Here is a 17,923-nt window from a genome sequence, read left to right on the forward strand (position 1 = left end):
TCATCATCCAAACCCTAACATAATCTCGCAAATGGGCCCTGCTCAGTATTCTTCCTATAGTAGTGTAATGTTCAATGTAGCATAGTCAGTAGTGATTAGTCACGTATGTGTGTTGCAGAGTTCCCTTCCTGATGTTGCATTGAAGTCTCCAGAGCGTTGATAGACATCTCCGTACTACCTCCTCCCAAAATATGAAAACCAAAGAGTTTGCAGCAGAAGATGTCCACCGACAGAGGTATCGGAACAATTTTCACACACAACTGTCAACTCGGTCATATCCGGACCAGAGTCGAAGATCTGAAATGATACATCATCCCTGAAAGTCTGTAACATCGTCACCTGGACACACTATAAGTGAGAAAAATACGAGTCTGAGAAAAATTAGGTCCGTTGCTGACGACAGAGTTGTGCGGTGCAGCCCCCCTGGCCCCTTGACCTCCGGCAGCGGAAAGCCCGGTGTGCGGGCGCGGCCACTGAACTGAGGCGGGCGGCAGCGTCAGTGGCGGCGTCAGCGCCGTGTGTTCCCGGTAGCGGCGCTGCGCGGCCGCGGATATATAGGGCCGGCCGTGGCTGCAGTCGCCAGTCCACCGGCAACAGCACGATGGCCGCCAACGCTCACAGACTGCTAGCCGCGAGCGCAACTCTCCTGCTGCTGCTAGCCGCCGTCACGGCACGCCCAGAAGAAAAGGGTGAGTCCGACAGCAGCACCGTACTTCTCATACGTGACAGGACCGCAGTTCCATACTCCGGGATGTCAGTACTAAGTTACGCTTGTGGTCAGAGTGTTAGGAACATCGAATTTAGACTAACTGTCTCACAAACTGCCCAATTTCAAAAAGGGATCTACGATGACCTTCTTCTTGCCGACAAGAGTGAAAGATTGTGAGCGCACCGCTTTTACAACGGCTGCAATGCATGACATGTGTTCAGCTGCTTTACTCGGCTAGTTTATGTATTAACATATTTTAAATTCCGTTTTAGAGAAACAATACGCAAACCCGTAACAGAGAAAGACCCCAGAAAAGATGGGAACATCAGTTTCGAATCTTAATAAGTGTAATCGTTGATTACCATTACCTGTGTGGTGTCTGTTCTTTCGCGAATGGCGGAAAGAACAGACGCCACACGTAAAATAGTATCATCTAGGCCTTGGTGGCATTTCATGATATCTTCATTGTGGATGCATCCTAAGTCCGACCGCTCTGCGGGAAACATGCGAGATGCGAGCAATGAGGAAAGCGTACTGGGGGCGCTACGAAAGGAGTGTCCGACAAGTTGGGAATTCGGTTGGCCGTGAAGCGTGCTCGGATATCCGAAGCATTTAAGGCGCGTAGGCAAGAAATCCGGTTTGTAGTCCCGGTCCGGCGCCAATGTTCACTTGTCACCATTGAATATTTCGACGCCCTCATGCGACTGATATCTGTATTTCTCTTTCATCGTGTAATCGTCGATATTGATGATTAACACGACAGTAGTAATAGTGTAGATGTCTACAACCTTTAAAGAAAACGAACATATTGGAAGAGGGTATCATGAGATTGAAAAAAAAAAAAAACTGTTTACTAGAGTAAGGGAGACGGAAATTTAACTGTGGTGGGAGGCTGGAATTCGACACTAGGAAAAGGAGGAGAAGGAAGATTACTAGGGGAACATGGACTGATGGAAAGCAATGTACTGGGAAGGCACCTGGTAGAATTAAATACAAAGCAAGGTTTAATTCTTAACACTCAGTTTAAGAATCACGAATGATGGGTTGTACGTGGAGGACATCTGGAGCCACCGAAAGGTTCCAAATAGGTTATATAATCGCGAGAAACAGATTGAAAGAACAAATTTTAACGGGCAAACTGTTTACAAGAGAGGATGTGCACTCTGACCTAGTTTATGAGTTTCGAAATACAGATTAAAGACTTTCGAGTTGCACAGATTCCCTTATAGCACCTTGTGCATTGTAAAAATATTAAAACCTACCTGTCGTTAGTCATCACGATTTCCTTTTTTTCGTGCCTTTGTCAAGCATTTTCCCAGGCTCGGCATGGTTATGGTTGGATTTGGCAAGCGTAATTGAAGGGGGTGTCCGGATGCCCTACCTGTCGCCACCGAGTTAGATGAGATGATGATAGCCGAACACAACACCCAGTCCCTGAGCGGAGAAAATCTCCGACCTAGCAGGGAATCGAACCCGCCCCCTTCGTAAGGCATTCCGTCGTGCTAACCACTCAGCTATCAAGGCGGACTCGATTTCTAACATACATTGTATTTAATACCAGTTCAATCTCCTGGAAGTGAATGTTCCGATATCCGTCTCCAATACGATCCACGAAAACAAGTCGTTCTTGAATCTCATAGCATTTTTCATCTGTTGTGCTAGTTAACCGCCAGGTTTGTTTGTCTCAGTAATCCATTGCTAATGTACCTGCAGTTTAAAAATGTACGGCGTTCCGCTGAACCGATGGATGTATTGTATAAAACTTCGTTACCTGGAAAATCTTTCGTTTCTATCACAGCTCGTTTTTTTGCGATCATTTAATATTTAAAAAAATCTAATGTCTCTGCTTATCTCATTTCGAGGCTATGGCTAGCGGCTCATTTTGCTTACAAAAATCTCATTATCGATACTTCAGACACCTCTTCACTCGACCATTATTACCAATCGGCTTCAGTATTCCATTAAACTCCACTCCTGCATGTACGTTAAGAGACGCAACACATTCCATGCGTTTCATATCATCGATGAACTATCAGAGTAGTTGCTGCAGCGCCCAACTATCAAATAAACTGATGGGGACGCGTCTGGGAAATCGCTTTTTCAGTTACTACATTTCTGTACATTTGCTACTAATAACCGTTAAATCTCACATTATGGAAGTGGTTGCTCTCAACCTAGCCATTTCCAAGTGAAAATCCCGATCTACGAAATCTTTCTTCGCGAGTTCAAAACTTTTTGTAAGTACCTTTTTCACAAGTAACGCCACGTTCGTGCGGCTCGCTGTGTAGGGGGCAGTATTAGCGAATAAAAGAGCCCGATGACATCAGCCCATCTTCAGAGCTGCAATAAACAAGGTTCTGCACGTCATACGGAATGATTGTGCAACTCTATTACGAAAGGTCAGTCCACATGGGTGTCACTAGCAAAAGGACGACACGTGCCTCAGAAAAACACGGTTCTTTACCGTAGCAGAAACCTCTCTCGCAAGAAGACTAATTTAACGGGACTTGCAACGTCTACAGAACTGCGATCTATGTGACTTGCTTTCCGTTACACACTCAATATTTTCTCATTCATTGCTTCCCCCACATACACTCATTTTGAATATAAAGTGATTTATCGACGCGGTACTGGTCTTCCACAGAATGAAGCAAGCTCAGCGTACGTCCGCGCCTCTATGCAAATTTTCAGCACCGTAAAGGCGTTTAACACGTACTGTGAAATGTTGCTTCAATCTTGCAGAGACGTCATTTATCCAGTGTCAGGAGCAACGCGTATGTTATTAACAAAACTGCGTTCCTTAACAAGTGTAAAACACCATTTCACTACATACACTGTCCGAAGGACAATGCCGGAAATTAGAGGTAACAAACTCGCACAAGTTAATTTTATTCCGTTCTAATCACAGAATAGAAAACATTTTCCCAGTGCATAAAATTTCTGTCTGGTATCAATAATCCAGAAAACAAGTACAGACATAATTCTCTTTATAGTGAGCGGAAATATATCTCTTCCAAACTGGACGTTGAAACTAGAAATCATTTAGATTTTTTTGAAATAATTTCTTTATTTTAGTAAATGATTTCGAAAAGCGTCAGGATACTTGTGTTCTACTGAGGTCGCCACTAAGTAACCCGTATACTGTGTACACACTACACATAGTCTAAATCAAACTGAACCCACATGATGTTAATGTATGAGAAACCCACCGTCAATTGACTTGTATTTTATTTATTATGCACACTGCATTCTGAGGCCTGTGGTTTCATTATCCGGTACAGGTTGCTGAAATTATACGTTTCAATCCTCTGTGGGCGAACAGGTTTGTTAGCTCATGATATAAGATTACAGGTTGTCACAGATGAAATGTAATTAGATTAGTTACAGTACTTTACGGTGAAATGATACATCTGCCGTGACGTTTTACTGTACAGAAATTGAGGTAAGTGATATTTATAACGTACAGTTGCGTTATCTGAAAACGAAACTGAAGTCTATTGCGGAACGAGAGATATGGAATCTATTATCTGCCGCAGTGGTCTCGTGTAGCCTGATAATAAATTTTTAGTAATGCAATGTGATTTTCATTTATCGTGTGTTATTAACTTAAACAGAACGTATCTGAAACAGAATAATGTGTCATTTGAACTGAAAGAACTAGAAAGGAAAAACGAGATAAAAATTAATAATTCCTCTTGTGAAGATGCAAATGAGACACTTCGGTCATATGCACATGTCTTTATGCATTTATGCTTGTTATTACAAGCGGTAACATCGTGAAGCATCACAACCGACTGTAAATCCAAAAATGGAGGTGATTAGTAAACAACAACCTGTATGAACTGTCGATTTTCATACTCACTTGTGGTGCAAGAAATAAATAAAAAGTAAACTCGAAGTACTTAACCTCTGTCTTCTCTCACCATTGTCGTTTTCGATCGTTCACAATAGACACTGTCTCATCCAAGATTTCGTATTTGTGTCGCTTTACACCAGTTTTGTCACCACACCGTCGTTTGCCCTAGGTGTCCTAGGATAGAAGAAACAGTCATATATTAAAGCTGTATGTCAGTTGTGCAAATTTTCTCTTTTTGAGACAATGTTAGTGTCCTAGTCTGTTTTTTGGCTAGAAGGTTGAGGAGACTGCTTAAAAGTTCACACCCCTGCGGATCATTTTACAGAGACAACAGTTGTTAGTATGGTGAACGGTTTCAGTCCGGGTGTGGCTCACCTCCCTGTCTCGCTAGTTGGGCCACTGCTCTTTAAGTGTTCTGAAATACTCGAATTTCAGTAGTAATGGAGAAAGGGACTAATGGATGATTAAGAGCCCACTGGCAACGAGGTAGTTGGAGATAGAGTGCTATTTCAATTTGAGATAATAGGAGAAGTAATCTATTATGTCCATTTTCAAGGAACTATCTCATAATTGGTCTGCGATGATTTAGTAAAATCAGCAAACGAACAACTCAAAGAAACTCTGAAAGAGATTAGAACTCCGCTTCTCCGAATCTGAGTGTATTACAGGAAAAGCCGCCCCACCTCGCTTGATTACTAGTATTGTAAGTGAACGCACGGGACAAAAAGCGGATCACATCCAGGAGACATTACGCTGATACTTTGTAGCTCCGCGTCTAGTCAATAAAACCTCAAATTCAGTAACAAAGTATATCATACCAAGCTGAGCTCAATTGTTGAGCCGGCCGGAGTGGCCGAGCGGTTCTAGGAGTTACAGTATGGAACCGCGCGACCGCTACGGTCGCAGGTTCGAATCCAGCCTCGGGCATGGATGTGTGTGATGTTCTTAGGTTAGTTAGGTTTAAGTAGTTCTAAGTTCTAGGAGACTGCTGACCTGAGAAGTCAAGTGTCGTCGTGCTCAGAGCCATTTTGAACCATCAATTGTTGATGATAATATTTCTTAGCGCAACTACACTGCAGCGACATTGATTGCTAACTTTGACCCGTTGATTCAGGCAGGACCAGACATTTGCTGTGAAATTAAGATCGGGTGGCTTAGTGTGCCAATTCAAATGCGTTTTCGTCATACCAGGGACATGTGAATACGGCAGTTGTCCTCTTGGGAGACGGGAGTGGCCACAGCTATCGGTCTTGGAGAAGTAGAAGAAAAGGTAACAGTTATCCACAGAGAATGTTGAAGTAAACAAACCGGCTCACGTCCCGGTAATCTGTCGAGTTGGCCCAAGTAACGGCAGGAAAACATCCCCAAAAACCATTTCCGGCATGGATTAAAACCTCCACACATTGCACGCTAAACAGCCAAGATTTGCATCATTTGAAAAGTGCCAAAATGGCGACTAGTCGGCCCATGCTACACGCTTCCGCTCAGCAAGTAACCAGTTTCTTTGTTGGTTAACGCACTGACAACGTGTAGCATTATTTGTCGTTACTAGCATTGACCTTTCGCGAGGTACCCGAATGGTTTCACGCAGTACGCTTATCAGTGTCGTTTGATAGCTGGGTGAGCTGGATCACCACTGGGTGTCCACTGACAGGTGAAGTTAGTATTGGGTTTGAAACCGACTGTAATTGACAAACTACGATCTCTTAAGGAGCACTGTTCTTACACTGTGTTAGACGGATGGAAGTCGTAGACAATTTCTCGTAGATACGTAGGACTGTCTCCGTTGATACACCAAAAAATAGGGCAAAGTTGACGGTGTAGTCAAGCACGCTAGCTTCTTTCTACCGCCGGTCGGAGTGGCCGAGCGGTTCTAGGCGCTACAGTTTGGAACCGCGCGACAGCTACGGTCGCAGGTTCGAATCCTGCCTCGGGCATGAATGTGTGTGATGTCCTTAGGTCAGTTAGGTTTAAGTAGTTCTAAGTTCTAGGGGACTGATGACCATAGCAGTTAAGTCCCATAGCGCTCAGAGCCATTTGAACCATTCTTTCTACCATTGTGTCTCCATGTTCAACCGCCTAACGACGCTGATTCCATACAAGCAACTGACGCACTCAAGGGGGGAGATTTTGAAGATCCGCCTGGTAATAGTTATGCACCATCTACACCGGTTCAAAGCGACCATTTGTTCTTTTAACGAGATTTTGGCTGATAAGCTTAGGTCGCATGTCTGATAACACTTTTAGGCAAGCAAACAGCCGTCATAGCTGATTCTATGCAATGGGTCTTCAGCAAAGAGCAGAAATGCGTTCCGCTGAGAGACGTAGCGTCAGCAGCAAGTCATCGTGCTACAGGTGGTTACGCACTGCAGCCAGTTTCAAGCGAGCATCCGTCCTGTCAGACAAGGCCGCTTGCCCTCTCTCACGGTGTTTATTGCGAGGGATTAGCATGTGGCGCGGCCTTGCCAGTAGCACTGCGAGTGTGTGCCCCAGCGCTGGGATTCCCAGCAGCATTCAGCGAGTCGCTTGTGTCAAATGCACCAGTGACTCCGGCCGGCACGCAACAGTAATGGTAACACTTTCCATTTGTCGGTCAGCTGCAGCCGTCCCACAGTGCCTTTAAATTTATCTTGTAACGTTCTTTATGTACCGTACTTGTTTACGTTAAGACGTTAAATTATTGTAAAACGTTTACATCTGTGTTAGCTTCCCTATTGCTGGGATTACTCCTGTAAAAATGAATATCGTATTAAGTTTCCTTTACTTTACGTCTATGGTCACTAACTTTTTGTCAACAGTTTACCGGTTTCGGTCTATAACGACCATCATCAGATCTGTTTCGCCGGCGGGGGTGGCCGAGCGGTTCTAGACGCTACAGTCTGGAACCGCGCGACCGCTGCGGTCGCAGGTTCGAATCCTGCCTCGGACATGGATGTGTGTGATGTCCTTAGGTTAGTTAGGTTTAAGTCGTTCTACGTTCTAGGGGACTGATGTCTTCAGATGTTAAGCCCCATAGTTCTCAGAGCCATTTGAACCATTTTTTGAAGATCTGTTTCATAAAAACAAAGTCCTGATTCTGCGTTTAATATTGGACGATGCCACTATGGCTGCAGTACATTAGGACTTTGTTTTTATGAAACAGAACTGATGATGGTCATTACAGACCGAAACCGGTAATCTGTTAACAAAAAGTTCGTGACCATAGACGTAAAGTAAAGGAAATTTATTGCATATACAGGTCACTATTTTATTCGCAACAATGTCGCAACTTGTGAATACCGCACTGTTAGTTGATTCAAGGAGAGTAAAATTTGTAATGATAAACTACGCGTTGTAGAACTACAAACCTTTCTCAGGAAACTTGGCTAAATTCCGATAGAGAGAAACAGGGAATAGTCTTAATGTCACTTCGATGTTACAGCCGTTAGAGACACAGTTACAGCTCAGTCAAACCAGATCGTCTTGGCAGGGATGAAACTGCCGTTGCAATGTCAAAACCACCCCGGCGTTACCTGTGACGATGTTCACTCAGTCACAGGCATTCGATGTTAGGAAGGCAGACGGACTTCTGAATCTCACTTCTTTCGTATCTTAACCAGTGCTACACTTCACCTAGAAATTGCTCAACCGTATTGTTGGCCAAAAGAAATCTACTTGTATGAAACAAGTCCTTAATTTGAGGAAGAAGTATCTGAGAATGTACATTTGAAGCACAGCAGTGTATGGTAGTGAAATATGCACTGTGAAAAAAATCGAGGAGGAAGAGAATCGAAGCGTTTGAGACGTGGCGTAATAGAAGGATGCTGAAAGAAACTTATGGAGAACAGTGACAAGAAGAAGGGACGGGATAATAGGACGGGTGTCAAGACATCTGGGAATAACTTATAAGGTTGTAGAGGGAACTATAGAGGGCAACAACTTTAGAGGAAGACAGCGACTGAAATACATCCAGCAAATAATTGAGGACGTAGCTTGCAAGTGGTAGTCGGAGTACTCCGAGATAAAGAGGTTGCACAAGTGAGGGATTGATGAAGTGCTGTATTTGTTACTGGAGTAATATAGGGTAGATGCCCGTTCGGTTAGCCATGCGGTGTAACGCACCCCTTTCCGGATTGGGAAGGAGCGCCTGGTCCGCGGCACGAATCCGCCCGGCGGATTAGCGTTGAGGTCCGGTGAGCCGGCCAGTCTGTGGATGGTTTTTAAGGCGGTCTTTCATCCGACTCAGCGAATGCAGGCTGGTTCCCCTTATTCTGCTTCAGTTACACTATGTCGGCGATTGCAAACAAGTTCTCCACGTACGCATACACCATCATCACTCTACCCCGCAACTTGTCTAGTGTGAGACGTTCCCTGAGGGTCCCCCGGGGGCTGAACCGCACAATAACCCTGGAAGAGTGGTTTGGGGCGTCGGAGGAGTGAAGTGGGCTGTGGTACTTGTCGTGGGTTGTGGACCACTGCGGCTGCGGCGGGGACGGAGCCCCTCCGTCGTTTTTTAGGCCCCCGGTTAACATACAATACAATGTAGGGTAGATACTTCCAAAAGCTGCAACAAAGTATCTGTTTCATTTCAACTGCAATGCTCACGTATTGTATACTGAGGAAAGAATTGGCACATCGGCTCTAATAGACTGTCTCGCAAAAAGTTCAAATAACCAGGCCATGCCAGATCTTCGCGCCCATAATGCAAGACTAAAGTAAAACGACTGCCCAAGTAAATCCAACGCCGTTAACATTGCTCCCAGTGTCATATGTAACTTAATTTTATAGGAGAGAAGCGTTACAAACGCGCAACGAGAATAAAGCTAACAAAAAGTCGCTACTGACAGGTAAAGTTCATTGCAAAATACAAAATTCAGTACAGCTGTGCTTTAGTGTTTAAGTATTCCAGCGCGGAATACATCTGTTTATTCTTACTCTAGAAGCGCAGCACGTTTCTTGAACTAAGCGTGACGCAACTGCTCACGATCAGTTCTCTTCTGCTAAGTGCAGTGCTGCTGGCTGCTGTTTGACGGATGAAGTCACGAAGTGTGACGTCATTCGGTGGTCTTACAGCAAGGCCGACGGCGCCGAGGGAGCGCTGCTGCATTCGCTCTTGATGACGCAAAGGCCGGTTGTTGACGTTGTTGTTGTTCTGTTGTTCCAGGCGGTGTCAAGGGTGGCGTCAAGGGCGGCGACAAGGCCGGCGACAAGGCCAGCGCGGACGGATTGGGTGAACGCTTCGGAGGCGGGCCCTTTACTCCAGAAAGTAAGCATATACATACTCTGTCTTGCGTTGGAAAATAGTAAGATTCTGCTTTAAATCCATAGAAGCCTAGAGGAACAGATCCATACGACGCTAATCACATATCACGATTTGTATGTGTATTCCTGTAGGACGTCATGGTATGCACTCGTGAGGGCTCATATCAGGTATCCCTTTGCTGACGAACGTACATACCACCCAGAAATCTACCTTTATTTGGGTCTCATCAGTTCAATTCTTCTCATTTCCTAAGGCTGACGGCCATCTGGGGGGGGGGGGGGGGGGTCTGGAACTGTAGGTGAGAAGTAATGGTTGATTGAACGTTTTACGTGTGAGTGAGACGTTTTTTGGATAACTCAACTAATAACACAAGAAAAGAGATGAAACCTCCTGGCAGATTAAAACTGTGTGCCGGACCGAGACTCGAGCTCGAGTTCGAGTCTCGGTCGGGCACACAGTTTTAATCTGCCAGGAGGTTTCATATCAGCGCACACTCCGCTGCAGAGTGAAAATCTCATTCTGGAAACATCCTCCAGGCTGTGGCTAAGCCATGTCTCCGCAATATCCTTTCTTTCAGGAGTGCTAGTTCTGCAAGGTTCGCAGGAGAGCTTCTGTAAAGTTTGGAAGGTAGGAGACGAGGTACTGGCAGAAGTAAAGCTGTGAGTACGGGGCGTGAGTCGTGCTTGGGTAGCTCAGTTGGTAGAGCACTTGCCCGCGAAAGGCCAAGGTCCCGAGTTCGAGTCTCGGTCCGGCACGCAGTTTTAATCTGCCAGGAGGTTTCATATCAGCGCACACTCCGCTGCAGAGTGAAAATCTCATTCAAGAAAAGAGTTCCTCGGGTGACCTGCCGTAGGGGAGGTCATTATCATACTGAGAAGCTGCTTTGGATATGGCCAAAGAAGATGCTGCAGAGCTCTCATAGATGTCGTTATTATCTACAGTAGTATTAGATGAAAGGATTGCACGAATATTCAATAAACATTCACATTATTTCAACCTTCTGTGAGTTTGGCTAATGATCTGAATATAGGGAGTCATGCCAATACACACTTATGAATCTTAAAAATGTTTTAGCTTTTGATTATACTTTTCATGACACGCGAATAACACTCCGATAGGAGTAGCAACGTGTGATGCTACGGAATGGAATGTTCAGATTGGTTGAATAATGAGTGTAACAAGGAACTCTTTTCCATCCACCCAAAAATTCTAATCAAGCAGGAGCGTTCCGTTCCAGACTGAACTAACACAAAACTTCAGTCATATACAAACATGGACAGCATTAATTCGTGTACGTTTCTGTTCCTACAAGAGAGTGAAAAGCACTGAAAAATATGAATTGACCAATGCTCTACGGAAGATGACAATCATCTGGCAAAAATCTACTTATAAATTTTCAAGATTTCTGTTTTCCACACCTTGCAACAAAGAATATGCTATAGTCGGTATAGTACCTTACATTAAATACAACTCGCAACACATAAGCAGTGGACCACCTGAGGGTCTGAAGTTCGTGATTTATTAATAACAAAGTACTTAGAAAATTATTTCTCAAACTAAATCATTCATAGTATAACAATACCAAAGTATATATGAATATAAACACAGGCGAACAAATTACATCCTACTAGTGACGTTGATCTGAAGAGAATATTTAATATGTAAGCAGTCGTTCTTCCCATTTTCCATACATTTGTATGATACTTCAAAATGTACTGTGTCCTACGCACTTTCAAATCGGTGAGGTGTGAACGTTATGTACAATTTACCAGACTGCTTTCTGACTCTGTATAATGTTACAATCACTTTCCACAGTGTCAAAACAACGTTTGCTGCCATCTCCGAGGAAGTCCATGTGACTTGCAGGAGACTCGAATCTTCTTTCGATACTCCTATACTCGTGAAACTGTTTTGATAATGGTTTAGAGACTTAGTTTCACTCGGAAGACAAGTTATATTACTTAAAACTCCTTTAACACTGACTCGAGCCCTGTTTCTATGTAAACTGAAAATTACGCGCCGTTAACTGTCTCCACCTCATATCCTAAATTATTCGTAGAATATCAGAAAAGAAAAAGAGTAGGAGTAATATTAAAAAGTTTCGAGAGTTCAGTATTCAAAACTTACTTTAGTTCTCTTGGTAACATTAAAAATTATATGCACTTTTACAGACGCAGCCAAATCCACTCCTCAAGTCAAAAACTTCTCTATCTGTCCACGAGACTTATCATTTATCGCCTTGTTACCACAGAACAATCACTGTAAATTAGAGCCCGCTCTTTCAGTAATCAGAAGAGCCAAAATCATCTCCACTCCGCTCTGTTAAAGTTTACAACTGGCTCTCTGAAATATCGAGTTCATAGCAACTCTCAAAACTTAATCAACATTCGACCTATCAGGCAATTAATCCTTCACTCAGAAACTCAAAGTTTTGCCCCTATAATGGTTATTCTCATTATCTTCCCACTGGTTGGCATAAAGAAAACTCATCGTATTTGTAATGGATTCCATCGAAGGAAGCGCCCATCTGTTCAGTTTCGTCCGACTTGTCTTACGCGGATGGGCTATATAAATTATTGCCACCATCTCAGTGACAGAGAATTATGTTCATTCTACAGTGGTATCTCGTTCAACATATAGGGTCCGCAGACTGCAAAAAAATTCTATCTGTACCCTTTAGGTCAGAGCGAGTTGTTTGAGACCCAGTCCACTGCACGCATCAGTTCGTTTGGGCTAGGAGTGGAGTGGAGAGGGTCCCAATTAAGAATGTTAGGAGAGACTTACCAGCTCAGGTTTCTACCTTACAACTAAGGGAAGTCACTTCAAGACCTTGGTCAGAACCCAGGGATATCAGTTACGGTTTACTTATTTCTATGGTAATATATGCTCACCAAAATATTATGGTGTAGTGTACTTTCTCAAAAAAGAGCTCAGTCGGTGACTTACATGTGCTATGTATATAGCTTTTTAAAACGTGTGTTTTATTTTCTGTTGCAGTTGATATTTCTTTTCAACAAAATACCAGCAGAGCTTGTAGTTGCATAGAAAAGACTCAGTTCGGAATATTTGGAACAGATTTCAAATCTGGAATTTGCGTTAAAAACAATGGAAATCTACCACTAACCTAGGACAGAACTGCAGGAATGGATCAATTTAAATTATTTCCTCGACAATACGCCTCAGACATAATTACAGAGTCCTAGTGTGTGTTTGGATATCTGTATGTGTGTGAGAGAGTCAAGAATATAACTAGCTCCATTTATGCAGTCCTGCTGTCTTCCAATAACAATATGAACTTTCTCAAACCTAAAACCTGGACTAGACAGTTCAATACTGTGTAAGACTGTTTTCTACAGGGACGAGAACAATTTTAGAGTATCATAAGTGGAAATCAATTATTTTGGTTACTGATAATGTTTATTCCTTGTCTGCTGCAGGTTTCAAGTTCGGATTCGGCAACTTGGGCACTGGCTCGGGCAGCTTTTCTAAGTCGTCGTCGTCCTCGTGGTCGTCTGGCGGCGGCGGCGGCTCCGGAAGTGGCAGCCAGTCGGACAGCAGCTCAGGGTCCTTCGGCACTGGAGGCTCAGGCTCCGGCTCCAGCAGCGGGTCCTCTTCCTCTGCAGGCTCCCTCGGAGGTCTCGGCGGCTCAGGCTCTGGAAGCCACAGCTCCAGCCAGGCTGGATCCCTGTCCGGAGGAGGTGAGGGTACACTCTAGTACAGTGGCTCGTCGTTACGTCTTTATCTCGTGTTACATGAGTGACGGAATAGAGCGCGTGAGTGTAGTATTCCTAAGATTCTGCATAGCACCTGGCAAGTTCGATCACCAAGTATACTGCGCTAACAGTAGTTCGTTCGTCATGCAAAACGGGCTTCACACATTGCTCCAGGAGAACTGCAACTGTGCAACTTTCCGTAACTAGAAGCTTATTGGTGATACTTAATTCATAGTCACAGAGTCATAGGATGTTATGTATGAGACATATCTTCTGGTATCGAAATGTAATAGATAGGTTTTTATTGATCTCTGAGGAAAAATAATCACCCTCGTCCCTCCTGAAATACGGTCCACATCGTAACTATGAGACTCAGTCGTAGAAAGCCAACAAGTCATTGTTCTGCACAATTATGCAACTAGTTTGAGAGTATTTATACATACATCATCAGGTGAATAAAATCATTGGTAGCTGTTAATGAGGTGGATTTATCAGTAAAGAGTGACAGTATCGCCTTAATGATGATGGGACCGTCCATAGGATTGACATTTATGAGATACTAACAGTTCAATACGCCTTACGATGGAAGTATAAATACTCCAAAACTGCCACTGAAATCAGCTCATATAGTCACAGATCTAGTGTATAAAACTCATATTCAGAAACATTTTAAAAGGTGTTTGCAAATTACAAACACATGACATCTGTTTGTATCATGTTCATATGTCCTTACAACTTCACTGAAGCATGTGATCAAAACCACGAAAAAATTCAAAATGTCAAACGACATCTCACGAATTGGACACTTTTCAGCTTCCAAACACGTTGGTGTAGGTTTCTTGCTGCTACAATCTCGTTTCAATGGCAGAGTCAATTGGAAAAAATACCTTAACGCTTCACTCACATCATGGTTACGCACCTAGAGTGTTGCATAGAAGTTAGGTCGCCAGCCTCACATTTAGGAGGTCAGGGTTGATGTCTCCAACCCTTTCACAAATGAGACTTTCTGTTTCCTAAATTTATCAAGTTCATGGTAGCATGGTTCCTTTGAAAAAGGATGCAACCAATTTCCTTCCCTACTCTTTTCCTGACGACTGGGTGTTAAAGTCTGAAGCTAATTTTTATGGGCAACTAGAGGTGGAAAAGTAATTGATATGGATAAGAACAGACAAAAACAGATGGTGCTGAAAGCATAGTAATTTAGGGAAATCATACAAATTCTCAGCAGGAAGCTTTAATGTTGTTTAAGCGCTCACCTCTCCTCAAGAAAAAGGGTTTAGTATCCAAATCACGGTGCCACCTAATTTGGTAGACCATCTGAAATCTCGGATACTGAGGTTGTGAAATGTCCATTGAAGGGAAAGAGCAATAGAGTCGTGATTCCTGCTATAACTGGCCATGATATTTAATGTATTTTATAATTTATAATTTATTAATTTCTTAGTAACGATCACAGCCTGCAGATCAATGTTCACAAAATAAAATATTTATTCCATCCATATCTTACAGTCGGATTGGTTTCAGGCACAGTTAGAATTACATATCTTTCCATCACATGAAGGCAAAAAGACTTTTCTTTGAAGCACATTTGACAACAAAAACTATCTTAAACTCATTGCATTTGGATATTTCAATGAATACATATTTTAGCTCTGATGCATCAGATGCAGAATGTATCTGTAAGTAAATGCCCTACACAATATGTTTTTGATTTGATACTTTAATTACATCATTCAAAAATTTCGTTGCGTTCAGTCACAACACACAGAAAAATTGATACAAATATAGTGCAAAATAATGGCAAGAAAAACATTATATTTATTTTTTTCTATCTTTCAATCTTTCTTTCGTGTTAGTAGTCAATATTGTAGCACTGTGATTGTTCCAACAGGTGGCAGCAGCTCAGGGTCAAATTCGGATTCGGCAGCAGGCTCTTTGGGAGGCGTCATTGGTGGTGGTGACCTAGCTGGTTCAGGACCCTTTCCTGGACCTGGCTCAACTGGAATAGGAGGTGGATCAGCTGGTGGGCATGGTGGAGCCATTGGTGGTGGAATTGGAGGCGGACCTGGTGGCTTAGGTCATGGTGGACTAGGAGCAGGTGGTGTTGGAGGCGGCCCTGCATCTGGAGGAATTGAATTTGGAGGTCCTAGTGGACATGGAGGTATTGCAGGTGGACATGGTGGTGTAGGAGGAGGATATGGCGGTGTGGGAGGTGGACATGGTGGCTTAGGAGGTGGACATGGGGGTATAGCTGGTGGTCATGGAGGCCTAGGTGGTAGACCTGGAGGAATAGCTGGAGGACCTGGAGGCATAGTTGGTGGTCATGGTGGATCTGGTAGTTTTGGCGGTGGTAGCTCTGGCGCTGGAGGCTATGGCACGTCTGGATCTGGAGGTATTGGAGGAGGATTTGGATCTGGAGGTATTGGAAACAGTGCAGGTGCGTCATCTGGTGGATTTGGCACTGGTGGTGCAGTTGGTGGCACAGGAATCTCTGGGGGTCATGGTGGTGTAGGTGGCATCGGAGGCATTGGTGGACCTGGGCCAGTTGCTGGAGGACATGGAGCTGGAGCTGGTGGCCATGGAGCTGGATCTGATGGCCTAATATTTGGCAGTGGACCTGGAGGCTTTGGCCCAGGTGCTAGTGGCCCTGGAGGCTTTGGCCCAGGTGCTAGTGGACCAGGAGCCTTTGGCCCAGGTGCCGGTGGACATGGAGGCATTGGTTCTTCTGGTGCAAGTAGCTCTTCTGGTGGAAGTGCAGGAAGCCTTGGAGGAGCTGGCGGTATTGGAGGTGGGTCAGGATTTGGTGGCATTGGTCACAGTGGTGCTGGTGGAGCAGGAGGCGCTTTAGGACACTCTGGGTCTGTTGGAGCAGGACATGGTGTGGGAGCTGGTGGAGCAGGTGGTATTGGTGGCGCTCAAGGAGGATACTCAGGAAGTTCTAGTGGTGGTTCCTCTGGATCTGGCGCTCTGGGTGTTGGTGGAGGAAATTTGGGTCATACTGGATCTGGTGGAGTAGGTTTTGAACATGGAGTAGGTGGATCTATCGGTGGAACAGGAATTGGTGGCATAGGGGGCCCTGTAGGGGGTGGCTCCCTGGGTCATGGTTCTGCAGGTAGCCATGGTGGAGCTGGAAGTGGCAGTTTTGGTGGTAGTGCAGGTGACTTTGGCACTGGAATCGTAGGAGGTGGCCCTGGAGTTTCTGGGCCTGGCCTGATTGGTGGTGGGCCTGGCCTGATTGGTGGTGCTGGAGGTTATGGTGGATCTGCTGGAGGTGCTGGACTTGCTGGAGGCGCTGGACATGCTGGTGGCATTGGACATGGAGGTCTCGGAGGTGGTGCAATTGGGCATGGTGGCGGCACTGGCTTGGACTCTGGCTCCTTAGTCGGTGGTGGGGCAGGACATTCAGGAGCCGGTTCTTCATCTGGAAGCTCAGCTGATTCCAGTTCTGGTAGCTCTTCTGGAGGGCTCGGTGGCTCTGGTGGCAGCTCAGCTGGCTCTGAGGCAAGCTCTGGTAGCTCTGCAGGTGGTGGTGCTGGCGGTGGAGCAGGTTCTGGAGCGTCTTCGAGCAGCAAGGCCAGCTCCAGTGCAAGCTCTGGTAGTGGTTTTGGCCGAGATGTAGAGGAGCTGGGTGTTAAGGGCCACGGCCATAAAGGAGTCAAGGGTGGCTACCACTAGAAGTGTCTACCCTCTTATTTTTTGCACACATGTCAGAAAATGTTTTCTAAAGTGTTTGAGCAAGACATAAACACATGTGTGTAACTAAGTACTAGTACAGGCTCAGTATGATGTCATTTCATATACCCACTTCCCACTGTTTCATAACTCACCGTTGCATTTCAAAGAAATTCTCGAACTGTATCAGTTCTAAACTGCACAGATTGATATGAACAAAATGTCGAGGAAGTTTTGTAGTTGAATCAGCTGAATTTGTTGATCAGTGATTACATTACCGCATTGATCGCATATAATTGTTATTTAATTTGATCATACAGAATACTGATGTATGAATGTCGTTTGTGTGAGTTTAAAGATACAGAACATTGTTGAAAATACATTTTTGTTGTATGACATTGTTCTAAAATAAATTTTTTATTACATTTATGTCTATTTTTTATATTGTAGCCAATACTAACCTTTGAAGACACTAGTGTACATGATCCCTTCCAATAACACTTTCTTATGATATTCAGTCATTATTTCATTTATATTGCATAATGTTTCTAAATTATTAGTCTGTATCATCATTCGATTCTGTTTTTTAATGAAAGAACATAATATATAACGAAAAAGTGCTAACAATCACATAAAATACATTGGATAAATAAGAACATAGAACGCCATTATTGTCTTACAACATAAGTGCTTTGTCATATATACAATGAAAGTCTCATGCTGAAGAGTTA

The 17,923-nt window shown here is 44.1% G+C and overlaps 1 protein-coding gene across 1 annotated transcript; it reads left to right on the forward strand.

The window, feature by feature from the left end:
- The first annotated feature begins 569 nt into the window (after window positions 1–569).
- LOC126174753 (uncharacterized) lies at window positions 570–17,621 on the forward strand. Its single transcript, XM_049921083.1, has 4 exons — window positions 570–689; window positions 9,709–9,810; window positions 13,245–13,505; window positions 15,412–17,621. Exons 1-4 carry the CDS (start codon window positions 602–604, stop codon window positions 17,193–17,195), a joined length of 2,235 nt encoding a protein of 744 aa, XP_049777040.1. The 5' UTR covers window positions 570–601; the 3' UTR covers window positions 17,196–17,621.
- Window positions 17,622–17,923: the final 302 nt, after the last annotated feature.

The sequence above is a fragment of the Schistocerca cancellata genome, chromosome 1 (genome assembly GCF_023864275.1).
Source record: "Schistocerca cancellata isolate TAMUIC-IGC-003103 chromosome 1, iqSchCanc2.1, whole genome shotgun sequence".
Classification (NCBI taxonomy): domain Eukaryota; kingdom Metazoa; phylum Arthropoda; class Insecta; order Orthoptera; family Acrididae; genus Schistocerca; species Schistocerca cancellata.

Excerpts from the sequence above, each read along its gene's own strand:
- LOC126174753 (XM_049921083.1), top strand. The coding sequence starts at position 602 with ATGGCCGCCAACGCTCACAGACTGCTAGCCGCGAGCGCAACTCTCCTG. Across the intron at positions 690-9,708 it reads GGCACGCCCAGAAGAAAAGG|GCGGTGTCAAGGGTGGCGTC; the intron begins GTGAGTCCGACA and ends CTGTTGTTCCAG. Across the intron at positions 9,811-13,244 it reads CGGGCCCTTTACTCCAGAAA|GTTTCAAGTTCGGATTCGGC; the intron begins GTAAGCATATAC and ends TGTCTGCTGCAG.